This window comes from Colossoma macropomum, unplaced genomic scaffold (genome assembly GCF_904425465.1).
Source record: "Colossoma macropomum unplaced genomic scaffold, Colossoma_macropomum, whole genome shotgun sequence".
NCBI lineage: Eukaryota > Metazoa > Chordata > Actinopteri > Characiformes > Serrasalmidae > Colossoma > Colossoma macropomum.
Genome location: NW_023494798.1, coordinates 19,472,650 through 19,486,975, shown reverse-complemented (window position 1 = coordinate 19,486,975; position 14,326 = coordinate 19,472,650). Strand labels below are relative to the sequence as shown.

The window sequence follows — 14,326 nt, the reverse complement described above, 5'->3', positions numbered from 1 at the left end:
TAGGAAACATTGCACTCCATAGGGACCCTGTGGAATGGAATGCTGATTTAGTATCTCAAAATTATGAGAAACTTTTTCATGATTTCACTAAAGTACAGTTTCTCTGTACTTTTTTCCACTCCTGTGACTAACACTACCCACACCACCATTCGTTTACTGACATGACTTTTATTTTGAAACGTAGAGCTCCAAAAGGGAGCTATGTGAGCAAAAGTATTGAAGTGAGCTTCACGTTTCCTCATGCTTTTCACGATCGAATTTGTTCGTGCTAATTACAGCTATTTAAAAGAGTAATTTCCCCAGGAATAGGATGACACAATGGTAAAATGTTTTATTCTCCTTGCTAGCTGGTTGTCATCAAAAAAGATGAGAGACTTGTGCAGCAGTGCTCATTGTCCAGTAACGCTAACTTACCTTCTGCCCAGCGAGCTATTGTGCTGTCTGTCTGTCTCAGTGTGTGGCTGTATTGTTAGTTTGTGCTCGACTTAACAGCCCAGCGTGCTGAGTAACGAACCTCACTAACCGTCGGTTCTGATAGTTTTGCCAGTAGTGATGGTTTTTGCTGGATTCTGTAAGATTACCTGTTCGTTTGTTTTTTTATTAACTCGTATGAAGAGTCTGTATACAAACAGGTTTAACTTCCCCATCCTCGCTAGTCAGTTAACGTAGCTACCCGTAGTTAGCTAGCTAGCGTTTGCTACTTGACTATAATGACTAGTGAAAGCTTGTTAAGAAGGGCGCAAAGCCATTTAACTAGATTACTTTAAGCGTTACTGTATTTGTAGGTCTGAACAGCAGGTTTGAGGACACTGCTCTTTTGCTTGAAGCTTGAACGCTCGTTGTTTGTGTACGAGCGGCTGGAGCGTTTTAAACTTTTTTGCTCTAATTTATCAGCCTCAGAAATATTTTCATATTCTCGTTACTGGTATTGTTTGGGTGTGAGGAATGATTTTACACATCACTACCAAGGTGTAGGCATGTAAACCGCTGGATGCTCCGTTTCTCTCCCACTGAATAAACACAGGAACTAAACCCGGTCAAAAGTAACCCAAGCAGCTGTATCTGATAGGGCCTGGGCTAAGAGGACAGGGGCTCCACTAGGGGGACACCGTTTTAGAAAACACACCGTTAAAATGAACTTACTCAAATAAAACCTTGAATACTTTAGAAAATTAAAATGACACTCAAGCCAAAATAAATAAATGTAACCATCACTACATCTGTTGTGAAGATTCTTTCTGATGACGTATCTTGAAGGTGGGAAGAGGTCTGAAAACTTCTTTTGTTGTATATTTTGTGGAGGGGGGCTATTTTGATTTTTTTCATTTGCTGGTGAATGCAGATGGAAGGCAGATGACTATACCCTATTGCGCCTGCATAACTGTGTAACTGCCTCCAAATAATCATTACAGCTAAGAGAATGGATTACTCACACAACAGAGGTGAGGAGGACAAGCTAAAAGCTAAATTTAGCTGGCTATGTAGATATCTTACCTCAGGTTGGCTTCTTTTCTGAAGCTGAAAGGGTAAAAAAAAACCCTCTTTTTTCCATTCTGTGTCTTGTTGGTTGGTAGCACAGGGATTTCCAAAGGTTGTGTGATGTATTTCTACAATGCATGCTGGGTATTGTAGTGAGAGAACAGTGATGAACGAAAACATAAAAAACAAAATAGCGAATTCTGTCAAACCGATGAGGGATGTAAGGCTCCACTTCAGAATACTGCATAACACGACAAATGGCGTATTAAACTAGAAGAATATTAGAATGCCCTTTAAGACCTAAAGTCTTATTTTAGCAGCATTGATACATACAGTGATTAAAAATATTCGCTTCTTCAGATGTATTCAGTTATTTCACATTTTGTGTTACAGCATGGAAATGGACTATTTGTGAACAGTAATTTAAGTCATTGCGAACATTGCACTTAGCGTTCATGTTCAGTTTTGGTCTCATGGACAATAGAATTTTACTTAAAGTTGTTGGGTTTCACACATGACTTTGGGCAAACTCCAGCCAAGATGTGATGAGGGTTTTTTTGCATTCACAATTTCTCCCATCAGTGGTTGACGGCTCATTTGGAGTTTCTCTAGGATCCTTTGTGGCCTCCTGTACTACAGCGTCCTGACCAGACACTTGGTTTTGGGAGACCGGCCAGTTTCTGGCAGATTTACAGACACAGTCACTCCATATTTTTTCATCATTGTGATGGTAGACTTCTCTGTGCTTCAGGGTATGCTCTGTGCCTTGGAAATGTTATTTTATCTTTCCACTAAATTATATTTTTCAAGAACCTCGTTATTATGTGAATCACTGTTTCTGCACACAGGTGGTCTCCAGTCAAACAAATATGGCATGGAGAAGTGAGTTGGTTACTGCAGTGTTAATTAAGGTGTACCAAAGCAACTTGCTTCGTTCAGTTTTTTTTTTTTTTGTATTATATTTTATTTAATTCAGTAACATGTAATTTAATTTTTAAAGAACTTCATAATAATGAGAGGCATGAATGATAGCCATGAAAGTCTTTAGATTATTATTCCATGCTGTAACACAAAAAAATCTTGCATTTAAGTTCATCAGCACAAAATGTTTTATTGTTCAGTGTCTAAAGATGTTGGAATAAATGTCAATAGCAGGTGTATTTGTATCTAGCTTGTTCAGTAACAACATGAATGGTGTATTTATTTAAGAGCGTCTGAAGTGGTATCACCCACATGTGACTGGTGATTTTGAAACTTGTTGTATTATTTGCTGCATGTTGTAGATAGTTTTAGAGGGAGATGACACAATGGATGGTGGGAGGCAGGCTCGTCTTTCACGCCCACACCGAATCAGCGAGTCTTCGAAAGTATGTATTTTTCCTCCGTTGGGCCGTGTTCAAAATTCCTTTAACACATTGGATCTTAATCAAGTCCTTGGGGATAGTGCATGTCTTTTCTTTATCCCAGCTTCCAGCACACCTGGACCAGGTGTTGAATTCTTCATTGCTTGGTTCAGGTGTATTAAGAGTAAGGACAAAATGTGGACTGTTTGGGGGGCCCAAGAACTGGTTTTAGAAACACATTTTGAGAAACAAGTGTCTCTTAAACACTTGTTGAGAAAAAGAATATTGGAAAAGTATGCATCTCTTTTTTTTCTCTTGTAACAGGTGTATCGATGGGCAGACCAAGCTAGCTATCTCCTGCAGGGTTTGAATGAACAGAGAGAGTGTGGTCAGCTATGTGATGTGGTGTTAGTGGCCAATGAGCAGCGGGTGCCTGCACACCGGGCCCTACTGGCAGTCTCCAGTCCGTACTTTCAGGCCATGTTCACCCTTGGCATGCGAGAGGAGCGCCAAGCCGAGGTGGAGCTGGTGGGAGCCTCCTACGTTGGTGTGAAAGCAGTTGTGGACTTTATGTACAGTGGTGAACTGCCACTTGATGGTGGGAACATTGACTATGTGCTGGAGACGGCTCACCTGCTGCAGGTGTGGCGGGCGGTAGATTTTTGTTGCCAGTACCTGGAGAAGGAGGTGAGCGACGAAAACTACCTGTACCTGCAGGAACTTGCCTTACTCTACAGCCTGGACAGGCTGGACACCTTCATAGACCGCTTTATCCTGGAGCGGTTTGCCACGCTCTCCTTCACTCCAGAGTTTTTAAGGGATGTGCGCTTGTCCAAGCTGTGCTCGTACCTGGCGAGCGAGCAGGTGCAGTATGAGAGTGAGCAGGCCCTCCTCCAGGCTGCCCTGCAGTGGCTGAGCCAGAGGCCCGAGCGCACAGCCTTTGCCCGACAACTGCTCTCCCATATTCGCTTCGCCCTGATCCCCCCAGAGGAGCTGATGAAGCAGGTGCTGCCGACCGTACGCTCTCTGCTGCCACCAGAATCCGGTTGTGAAGCTCTGGTGGAAGAGGCGCTAGGCTACCATGCCCATGTCAGTGCACAGCCCGTGCTGCAGACAGCCCGCACAAAGCTAAGAGGCGGGGTAGAGCGCCTCTTGCTGGTTGGAGGGGAGGTGTATGAGCGTGGGGAGGAGCTTAGCACTGAAGTGTGCTGGCTGGATGAAGAAGCAGGGACATGGGAGGTGGAGACCCAGCTGCCAGCTCAGAGGAGTCACCATTGCGTGGCAGTGCTTGGAGGATTCATCTTCACTGCAGGGGGAAGTTCCTCACGGGACAATGGGGGAGGCGCAGCAAGTAACTTACTCTACCGATACGATCCACGCAACAACACGTGGGTCAAGGTAAGCAGCCCCTGACAGTTTCACAAAGCATTGAGATTTAAGTTCGATAAATGAATTGACTAAATAAAAGATCTGACTCTATGTATGAATTAACAGGTCACTATAGAGATGTTGTTTAGAGAGTTGATATGAAATCACTTGCTGCAGTTAACACTAAATGGCCAAAAGTATGTGACACACATCTGACACACCTATATGAGCTTGTTGGACAACCCATTCCAAAACCATGGGCATTAACAGAGATCCAGCCAATGTTTGCATGTAGAAATCTTGGGCTTGTGTGTAGCTGCTCGGCCATGGAAACCCATTTCATGAAGCTCCTCGCGCACAGTTCTTGTGCTGATATTGCTTTCAGAGGCAGTTTGGAACTCTGTAGTGAATGATGCAACAGAGGGTAGGCTATTTTTATGCATTACACACTTCAACACTCAAGCAGCCTGCTATGTGAGTTTGCATGGTCTACCACTTTGTGGCTGAGCTGTTGTGGGCCTGAGATGCTTCCATTTCACAATAATAGCACTTACAGTTAACTAGGGCAGTGTCACGTTTAAAGTCTTCAGTATGACCCATTGTACTGCCAGTGTTTGTTTGTGGATACTACATGGTAATGTGCTTGATTTTATATACCTGTTAGCAATAGGTGTGGCTGAAACACTTAAACTCACTGACTAGGAGGGGTGTCCTCATACCTTTGGCCAAATAGTATATCTGATAGTGATAGTGAGAAATCAAATTTATTCCAAATGGAATTGATCAGCCACAGCATGTTTGGTGTCTGAGGTTTACTTTTTTTAGTTGCGCACTGGAGCTTTGAGGCTAATATAGTAAAAGATTAGTAGAAGCTTATGCTTCGCCAGTTAGCATAGTGGAAAAAATATTATCACATGCTTGCCTCAAATCTTGCTGAGTTATTGAATACTCTCCAGGGGTGGGCGATATGGCAACCATATATCATGATGCTTAAAGCCACTTTCACAGTGTGCATCTCCATATTTAGTTCTTTTTGAGGTTTGAAAAGTTAGAAAACACATAAAATGCACAAGCTGTGCCACATTTAAATAATATTATTGGAAAAAATATGTTTAGTTCAGCATTTCACATGACTGATGATATCCATGAAATGCTCAGAAAAACATTGTGATATAATATGACGTAATTTCCCATGGTAATGACAAATATCGTCGTATTGCCCACCACACAGTAAACTTTCTAGTTTCTAGCACAAAGATATGATGACTCTATGTTCCAGTATTGTCATGTTACTGTCTAATCTTTAGAGTATGTTGCTTCAGTTTGTAAGTCTTGTCAGTTCTTTTGCTGTAGAGTGCCTCTATGAACCAGCGGCGGGTGGATTTCTATCTGGGCACCATGGGGGAATGCCTGATTGCTGTTGGAGGACGTAATGATAGCGGTGCACTATCATCTGTAGAGGTCTACCATCCTGTTGAGGATTACTGGGCCTATGTAGCAGGACTCCCCAGGTCATCTCTCTTCTCAGGCATCATTGTTTAGCAGAAATTAGAGCTTAGTTACCTCTTTGCAAACAATAACTTATAGATCATTTGCAAACATTACAAAAATGTATTATTGTTCCTTTCTTAAAAGTTCCTTAAGCAATTTTACGTATCGTTTTTTAGATTCACATATGGCCATGCGGGCACTACACATAAAGATGTTGTTTACATCTCGGGAGGCCATGACTACCAGATTGGACCTTACCGACGTGACATGCTGAGCTATGACCCAAGCTCTGGTGACACATGGACAGAGCGGCAGGCTATGACTTTGGCTCGAGGCTGGCACTGCATGACATCATTGCAGGACAAAATCTATGTCATTGGGGGAAGTGACGACCACGAGGACAGCATGGAGCGCTTTGACGTGCTGGAAGTGGAGGCCTTTGATCCACAGACTGAGCAGTGGACTAGAATAACTCCACTGCGGTATCCCAACAGTGAGGCAGCAGTAGCAGTATGGAATGGCAAGATCTATGTCATGGGAGGCTACACCTGGGAGCACATGGACTTCTCTGAAAACACTCAGGTGTTTGTTCCAGAGAAGGGCCAGTGGGTGATGGGACCCAACTTGCCCAGGTACATTGCTGGAGCCTCGGCGTGTGTTTGCACTGTACGACCTCAAAAATCCTGCAGCACGGAGCAGAATAGGATAGGACAGAGGGGGAAAGACAAGCAGAACTCCAGTCAAGGACAAGACAGATAACTGTAGGAGGAAGCCCTGTTATTTTATTGCCCTGAAAGCAGATGTGTGTTTCTTCCCAAAATGCAGACTGTGGCACTAAGGGCTTGAGCTGATCTGAGATCAGTATTTCTGAACTGCTGATGGAGGAGATGGGCTGGATTAAACTGCTGTTTTGAGTCATTTCTGAATCAGTTGATTGCAATAATGAGTGATTTTAGAGGTGCCTCTTCAGGCCTTTATAAGAGTGTAGGCAATTATTCCATCTGTAGAAATAATGTGCTGTTGTGTCTGTCAAGCTGCTGGTGAATTTTTCAAAGCACAAATCTGAAGATATGTTTTCTACCACCGCATTGTGTGTAATGCTTGCCTTTGCAATTAACGTTTCAGATAACTTCATTATGTGGACTAACATGGGCAGACATTTTCAGTATTGCATTAAAACATTAAACACACTGCATATTGTTGTTTTTTTTTTAAAAAAGTTTATTAACTTAAATGCATTTTATTCACTTCTCCCTCACTTTACACATGCCTCAGATTATTACAATGTAAATTGAAAAAATAGTTGTTTAAAATGTTCTTTCATCTGATTGGAACAGCAGCATTGTAGACTCATTCACAATGGAGACAGCCTCCCTGTATCTCAACCATGCAGTACTAACTGCATTTCACTTAAAAGGGTAGAAAGGATGATTTTCCAGCCTGTGGAACAAAACCACACCATTGTTAAGTAGTAAAGAAATGTGTTTTGGACCACAGTGTTATACAAGTGGTTTAAGTTTTATTGGGGTGAAAAGTGTGCTCTTACTGTTCTAAGATGCAGGCCTTCCAGCCACGATTTAGAGACCTTAGTGCTCTCATATCCTCCTCATCCAGAGAGAAGTCAAAGATCTGCATTCAGATTTATGTAATACATTACTCTAGAGTAAAACACTATTTATGCTATAGTCTACTTAATTTTTAAAAAATAATTTTGGAGTACCCTTTAGTGTGAATCAATTTTTTTTGCCTTACTACTTTTCCATATGCAAAGTATGGTTTGGAAAAATGCAGACCATTTTTTAAATGCTGGGATTATGTTGAGAGGGATGAGTTACCTTTGTGTTTTCCAGAATATGGTTGGGTTTAACACTCTTTGGAATCGCTACAATGTCCTGTTCGATGTGATATCTTAGCAAAACCTGTAAAACACCCCAAGATTCAACATTTAGGGTGCAGTGTAATACACACAGAATACAAACGAAACCATGTGTCTACTTGTTTGAGAGAGGAGGTATGACCTGCGCAGGAGTCCGTCTGTGTTTTGCAGCAATCTCCCCAACCACAGGGTCCTCCAGCAGCCTTTCAGGGTCTTTGTTTCCTCTATGCCTGCACAAAAAAGATTGTGGGAGAGTTTAATTACTTCAGACCAAGGCTCATTCAGACTGAGATTATAATACATGATCATCTACAAACCTTAATTCCAAAACAACTAAAACTATGTGAAATGCAAATATAAACAGAAAGCAGTGATTTGTAAATCTACTTTGACCTGTATTTAGGAAAATAGTACAAAGACAAGATGATGTTTTACCTTCATTGTTTTTATAAATATACACTCATTCCAAAAAAGCTCAGGGTCAATTAAAGATTAGGAACATTGAGAAGTGTTCTAAAAATATCTTAAACAGGTGATGTAGCCAAGCCAAAAGGAGGAAATTCAGGAAAGGCATAGTCCTTTAAGAGCAAGGATGGGTCAAATGCTCACTGCTTTGCCAAAACTGCATCAGAGAATAATCCAACCTGTTTAAGAACAACATCCACAAATGCAAGGTAAGACTGCATGATGCACAATGACATTTATGAAAATGTGTTCACTGGGCCAGAAAAAATGAACCATACAGATTGTTACCAGTATAAAGTTCAAAATCCATGGTATGAGGTGTATTTGTGCCCATGGCGAGGATAACTTGCACATCTATGAAAAGGCCATTAATACTGAAAGATATAAATACGTTTTGGAGCAACATACTGTATATTTATGCGTGTATGTACATTTACAAATTTGGATTGTAGATTTACGAAAAATAATGAAGTTGATAAGCTAAAACATCTAATGTCTGAATTCATTTAAATACAGTTTAAACAGGATTTACAAGTCAGTGCTTTCTGTTTAAATTGATTTGAGGTTTGAATAAATTAGACCAAAGAAGAGCTTTAAATTTGCACTGCAAGATTCTAGTTTGACAGGTGAAACATGTCCAGGAGTCAAGTCCTTTAAATTGTACATATTTGTCTCTAAGGCTAAATAATAAAAGTGTTGTCAAATGCAGGGTACTCACATCTCTTTGGGTCTGTCTGGTGAGCCAAAGGGACTGTAGGCCGTGAGAGCAATATTCTTCGACTTACAGTATTCAATCAGATCAGACTGAACCAGGTAAGGGTGAAGCTCTACCTTTAAATATATATGCAAATGTTATTGTTGAGACCAGTAGGTAAAAACACTGTATTGCTCTACCTGTACAATGTCTGAATACCTGATTGACAGCTGGAGGGACTTTAGCCACAGACAGCAGCCTCTCAAGTTGTGGGATTGAGAAGTTGGACACTCCAATACTCTTCACTTTTCCAGAAGCCTTCAGAGCTTCCATCCCCTGCAATGTACATACATAGGACACTGTGTAACAATCAAGAACCTGTTTGAACCTCTTTATGGGTTTTACGGATCACAGAAGTTTCTCCTTACCTTCCACACATCCACATAGTCAGTGTCTGATGCGAGAAGTTTTCCATCCTTCATTGGAAAGAGCTCATCACCAATTTTCTGCAGAAGCAGGAAAGGAAGAAGCCAAGCTTCAGGTAAGTCTTAAGTAAAGTAAACATGACCACAAGCCATCAGGTTATTCTATGTCAAGCATGAGTTATCTGATGCAATGCCTACAAAAAGATGAGCCTTCGACGTTCAATGATTTTGTTGGTTTTGTGATTCTCTTTCTTTGCCCTCTTGAAGCTCCACAACCATTAGACTCTGCCTTGGCCCTGTCTGTGTCCTTCTAGCTCCTCATTCACTACTGTCTGCACCTGTGTCTTATCAAGTCACCAGATATATATATATATATATATATATATATATATATATATATATATATATATATATATATCACACAAAACCATAATGATGATCATTCTGTTTCACACAACACATAGTGAAGTCCGCTGTAACAGGCTAAGGGGCCAGTTGTTACATTAGCCAGGCCTCAGCCTCGGTCATGGGGACCCAGTGCAATGCCCCAACACGCCTGATCCAGCTCATCAAATAATTATTATTTATTTATTTATTTATTTATTTATTTATTTATTATCTTCATAAGGTGGATCAGGTAGGTTGGGGGAACAAAATACCTGAAACTGTGCAGGACAGTGGGTACCCAGGACTGGAATCGAAAACCAGTGCACAAGACTAGTGATCCCTCATGTCTGCCCATGACAGTGTGAGCTATCAGTAGTGAGCTAGTTTAGCTAACTAGCTAGCTGGTTAGCTCATACTATCTGGTTGAAAATCTAAAAGTATTTGTTTTTTATGAAAGAAACAAGCTCAAGTGAGAGTACGTAGCAGATATTTTCAGTGCCTTGTTAATTGCCCATGTCTAACATTAATATTAGCCAACCACAGCTTGGTTGCCAAATATTAATGTTAGACATGGGTTGAAATAAAGTGTTGTAATTTCAAATCATTCAAAATTCCACACATGGTGCCTCCCTAAAAACTGAATTCATTTCTGGTTGCTGCAGATTGTGCTTCTACACCTATATTTGAACCTTTTTTTATTCACCTTTTCTGATCACTTATATTCACGCTGATAAAAAATCTACCCTTGACAATAATCAATACAGTGCGGTTATGTAACCTGTAGTCCCACAGGGAAGTGCACCAGGTACAAGTCCAAGTAATCCAGTTGCAGGTCACTGAGAGATTTATTCAGACACACAGGGATGTCCTCAGGGGAAAAATAAGTGCACCACAGCTGGACACAAAAAAACAGAGATGCTTTATTAGTTTATCTGCAGAGATTTTACACATCAAACATTCAAACTGTATCTAATTTCATACAGCAGCATGCAAGCACAGCTCTGACTGGGTGAGACTTGTGCTAAATGTTATTTTCGTAGGGTGTTTATTTTCTTAGGGTGATTTACATGCCTTCTTAGTAATATTTACTAACAGTTATCACAGAGACTCACCTTACTCACAACAAACATGTCCTGGCGCCGAATGATGCCCTGCTGTATCTTGGAGCGGAGGGCCTTGCCCAACTCCACTTCATTCTGGTAGCTGTGGGCAGTGTCCAAATGACGATAGCCAGCAGCTATTGCTGTCTCAGCTGCTCCTTGACACTGTTCTGAACTTGTGCTCTGGTGACCAAAAAATACAATATTTCTCATTTCAGTGTTTATAATATATGTTTTAACAATAATATATAGGTGCATAGAAAACTACCAATAATATTTCACAAAATGAGCTACTTTCATATTAAAAGATTCCCAAAACAGGTTATTTTAGGGTATTTTTGGGTGGACTTTTTATCAGAGTGTGAAATATTTACATTTTTAGTTAGTTTTCAGTGGGATTTTTTACAAAAAAAATCCAGTACATTAGAAGGGGAATTCCATCTATTTTTTTAGATGTCTTCATAATTCAGTTGTTGAGATGTGAACAATATTCTATATAGTGTTTTCATGTGAAATGCAGAGAATTGCATTGCAGAAAAATTTACCAATTTCTTTACAGTGGTGGTCATAGGAACCAGTGAACCTTCATGTTTTACAGATTTGTTACATGTAATGTTGAGGCAACTAAAACTGAAGAAAAAAAGAAAAAAAAGTGTTCTTTTGGGACTATAATGCCTAACATGAATCTCTTTGCCAAATACAGTTTAGGCCAAAAACATATCTCAAAACATTTGGAAAACAATGGCATCAGGGGTGTATTCGTAACCATGTCATGTAATAACTTCCTGTGAGGGTAGCTTATAGAAGCATTCAATGCTTTAAACAACCAGTTCATATTAACACTGTGAACAATTCTGACTGATTGAGTTTTTCTAAAATGGAGCATTTCGCATCAAACCACTCTGAATGATTTTGTTTGCATCTTAATGATTTAATTATGCAGAAGTTTTAAAAAATCAGTGGATTTCAATTTTAACTCTACAAGTAGGCCTAGAATCTGCTACTGTATTTTACCATATGCCAGACCAACTCCTCCTTCAAAGGGGCCAAGGTCCAGCACCATTTGAGTTTTTCCCAGCTCAAACACTTTGCCAGGTTCAACCCCTTAGATGGCCAAGACCTGCTAGTGGGTCCAAAGTTTTGTTACACACTTTTATAACCTAAGAATAACTCAGCCATTTTGCGTTGTAGCCTTTGCAGTTACAACATAATAAGCCTTAGAATGTAAAAGTCTGGGATTTGGAATGTGTTACTAGGTGTGTTAGAGCAGGGAAGTAACTAAACTGTGCCAGACTATTCAAATATGTGATACCGTCTTAAAGAATATGACCTTTTCAATAACACACTTACTTTCTCAATATAGCCTTTTTTACTACCAGCTTTATGATTTTACAGTTATGACAAAGGACTGCCGTTTACAACCTTATTATAATTTCATAAAATCACATGATCATCAATTTGTTGCTAGCTCATTTTGTCCAGGTGCAAGGAGTCTGGGGAATGCTAAGTAAATTCTTTCAAATTGATGTTAAATAGTTCTCTGATTTGTTGGCAGTGATATTTATGCAAGTTCAGGATTTTGCCCTAAATAGAAGCCAGCACACTAAATTCAAAGTTGCTGTGAGTGAAGTAACTATGGCTATCAGACAAATCAAAGGAAGATGCTTGCTCTACACACGCAATTTACAAAAATGTAATCCTACCTTTGACTTCCATGTTCCCAGACCCAGCAGTGGCATAAAGTTGCCATCATTGAGTTCTATCTTCCTAGGTCGTTCACTGCCCTCATCCATGGAGGAATACTTTTTGCAACGTCAAACAAATGCCAGATAAGTGAACTGGCTGGTCCTTCCTGTCTTTTTCTTCCTCAAGTTCCTTTACTTCTTTCTTTCACTTTTTCGTCTGCCTCGCTGTGAACTCCCTCTCTGCTGCCTTCTCTCTTTATTTATCTTAACAGTTAATCATTGAACCTTACTCTGAAGGTGTGTGTGTGTGTGTGTGTGTGTGTGTGTGTGTGTGTGTGTGTGTGTGTGTGCATGTGCAAGCATACATTCTTTACCTCTATTGTGCATGTATGCACTACAGCCTGTTGACAAAATTGAGGAAAGTGACCTTAACACCTTAGACCATGTGACACCGCCATTTCCTCCAGAACAATGTAAAAATGAGGAAGTGAAGGTTTTCACTGAAGGAATAATGCAGCACATTTATATTACTACAGCAAAAAATTGCTGTTTATCCAAAGCCTTCCCATGTCCAGAGCCCTCAAATCTGGGGAGGGGGACTGTAGTCCTAGAGGGTCTGATTCCCGCACAGTTTGGTGATTGTTCTGCTCAAACTCCTCTGTTAATAACTAGGTTCAGATGTTGGGTCAGAACAGTGAAATCAGCAAACTGTGCTGGACTCTGGTCTGGTGCCCAGGTCCCCATGTCTGTTTTAAATGTATTTCTGTGTGTAATTCCTAGACCAGTCAGTAGAGAGTAGCAGAGTTCTACGGAATCCTAGAACTTTTCCTAATACCAAAAATTCAGCTGTGGGTGAAGCCATAGCCACATTCTACCTTCCTTCACTTTAGTGCTAATAGGTTTCATCTAGAGTATATTTGTGACAACAACATGATTTTAGCAGTTTAAGAAATGGAAATCTCACTCTTTACTGACTTGTGAGAACAGATCAACTGCATTGTTGTTCAGTCAGCTGTAGCGTGATACTCCAGGATTGGGGGAAAAGGCATAATGCCTTGTCAGAAAACTGATACACAGCTAGGGATGCTTTCACTAGCCTGGTAGGATGTCTGGTTGGATGTGAACTGAAGGGATAGAGATAATCTAATTTTTTCAAATAGATTTTGCTTAAGAATAAATTTCATACACCTAGGAACAATAGTTCTTTAGCTTTTGTGTCTCTGTGAGGCTTGTGACATGTTCCTTGAGAAGGACACTGTGATATGAGCTAAGGACTTGTTTTTCCAGTCTATTGTACTGGAAGTGGCAGCGGGCCGGCGGCCTGTTGCCCTGGAGCTGAAACTGGGTGTTTTCATCATCATATAAGTGGATGAAAGGTGACCATTTGAGGGCCTTTGGCCTTACTGAGAGGCCTTGCAACTCTTGCTGACGTCATTAAGTTGGACACTATCTTTGTTGACTGAATCTGACCAATGATACTGTGTTTTATGTCTGAGCTTGTATGAGTCTGCATTATAAAACTTTTGAATTGTAATGATGAATCAGCGATTTTATACACAGACTGTAACTACTCAAGGTCATCAAAGCTGAACAACAAGATGTTAATTTGTCACGGCACATATGGCCTATGACAAGTTTGTGTTGGAGAGGGAAGACCTTCAGGAGCTCTCAGCCCCACTGCTCTCTCTCTCTCTCTCTCTCTCTCTCTCTCTCTCTCTCTCTCTGTGTCTCTCACTTTCTCTCTCTCTCTCTCTCTCTTTCTCTCTCTCTCTACTCAACTGATTTTCTTTAAGCTTCATCTTAGTTAAGCATTTATATATATATATTTGGGGTATATCATGTAACAGAAATTGTGAATGGGTGTTTTTCATACATTTTTTAAACTTTGATCTTATAGTTATGCTGTGGTAAATTATCCAACAATATTTTTGGGCTTGTTATTTAGCCTTAAGATGTCTGGTCTCAGGAAGTTTGCTATATTGTAATTCTAGTAACCTCATCAAAATATTTGTA

The 14,326-nt window shown here is 40.4% G+C and overlaps 2 protein-coding genes across 7 annotated transcripts; one reads left to right on the top strand and one right to left on the bottom strand.

The window, feature by feature from the left end:
• Positions 1-211: 211 nt before the first annotated feature.
• Positions 212-6,871, top strand: klhl36 (kelch-like family member 36). 3 transcript variants are annotated; one of them, XM_036585304.1, is made up of 6 exons: positions 212-1,257; positions 1,343-1,442; positions 2,763-2,846; positions 3,147-4,220; positions 5,544-5,701; positions 5,858-6,871. In XM_036585304.1, exons 3-6 carry the CDS (start codon positions 2,787-2,789, stop codon positions 6,438-6,440), a joined length of 1,875 nt encoding a protein of 624 aa, XP_036441197.1. In that variant the 5' UTR covers positions 212-1,257; positions 1,343-1,442; positions 2,763-2,786; the 3' UTR covers positions 6,441-6,871. The 3 variants fall into 3 exon arrangements, with proteins under 3 accessions (XP_036441197.1, XP_036441196.1, XP_036441198.1); XM_036585305.1 differs by having other exon boundaries at positions 230-321; XM_036585303.1 differs by lacking the exon at positions 1,343-1,442 and having other exon boundaries at positions 219-321.
• A 23-nt stretch (positions 6,872-6,894) lies between these two features.
• Positions 6,895-12,588, bottom strand: LOC118818153 (aldo-keto reductase family 1 member B1-like). Of its 4 annotated transcripts, none has more exons than XM_036585309.1 (10): positions 12,332-12,588; positions 10,641-10,811; positions 10,307-10,423; positions 9,145-9,222; positions 8,936-9,052; positions 8,741-8,853; positions 7,700-7,787; positions 7,517-7,600; positions 7,228-7,310; positions 6,895-7,121 (listed from the first exon to the last, which is right to left on the bottom strand). In XM_036585309.1, the coding sequence occupies exons 1-10, from the start codon at positions 12,419-12,421 to the stop codon at positions 7,088-7,090; spliced, it is 975 nt and encodes a 324-aa protein (XP_036441202.1). In that variant the 5' UTR covers positions 12,422-12,588; the 3' UTR covers positions 6,895-7,087. The 4 variants fall into 4 exon arrangements, with proteins under 4 accessions (XP_036441202.1, XP_036441203.1, XP_036441205.1 ...); XM_036585310.1 differs by having other exon boundaries at positions 10,650-10,811; XM_036585312.1 differs by lacking the exons at positions 6,895-7,121; positions 7,228-7,310; positions 7,517-7,600; positions 7,700-7,787 and adding exons at positions 8,016-8,201; positions 8,311-8,396.
• Positions 12,589-14,326: the final 1,738 nt, after the last annotated feature.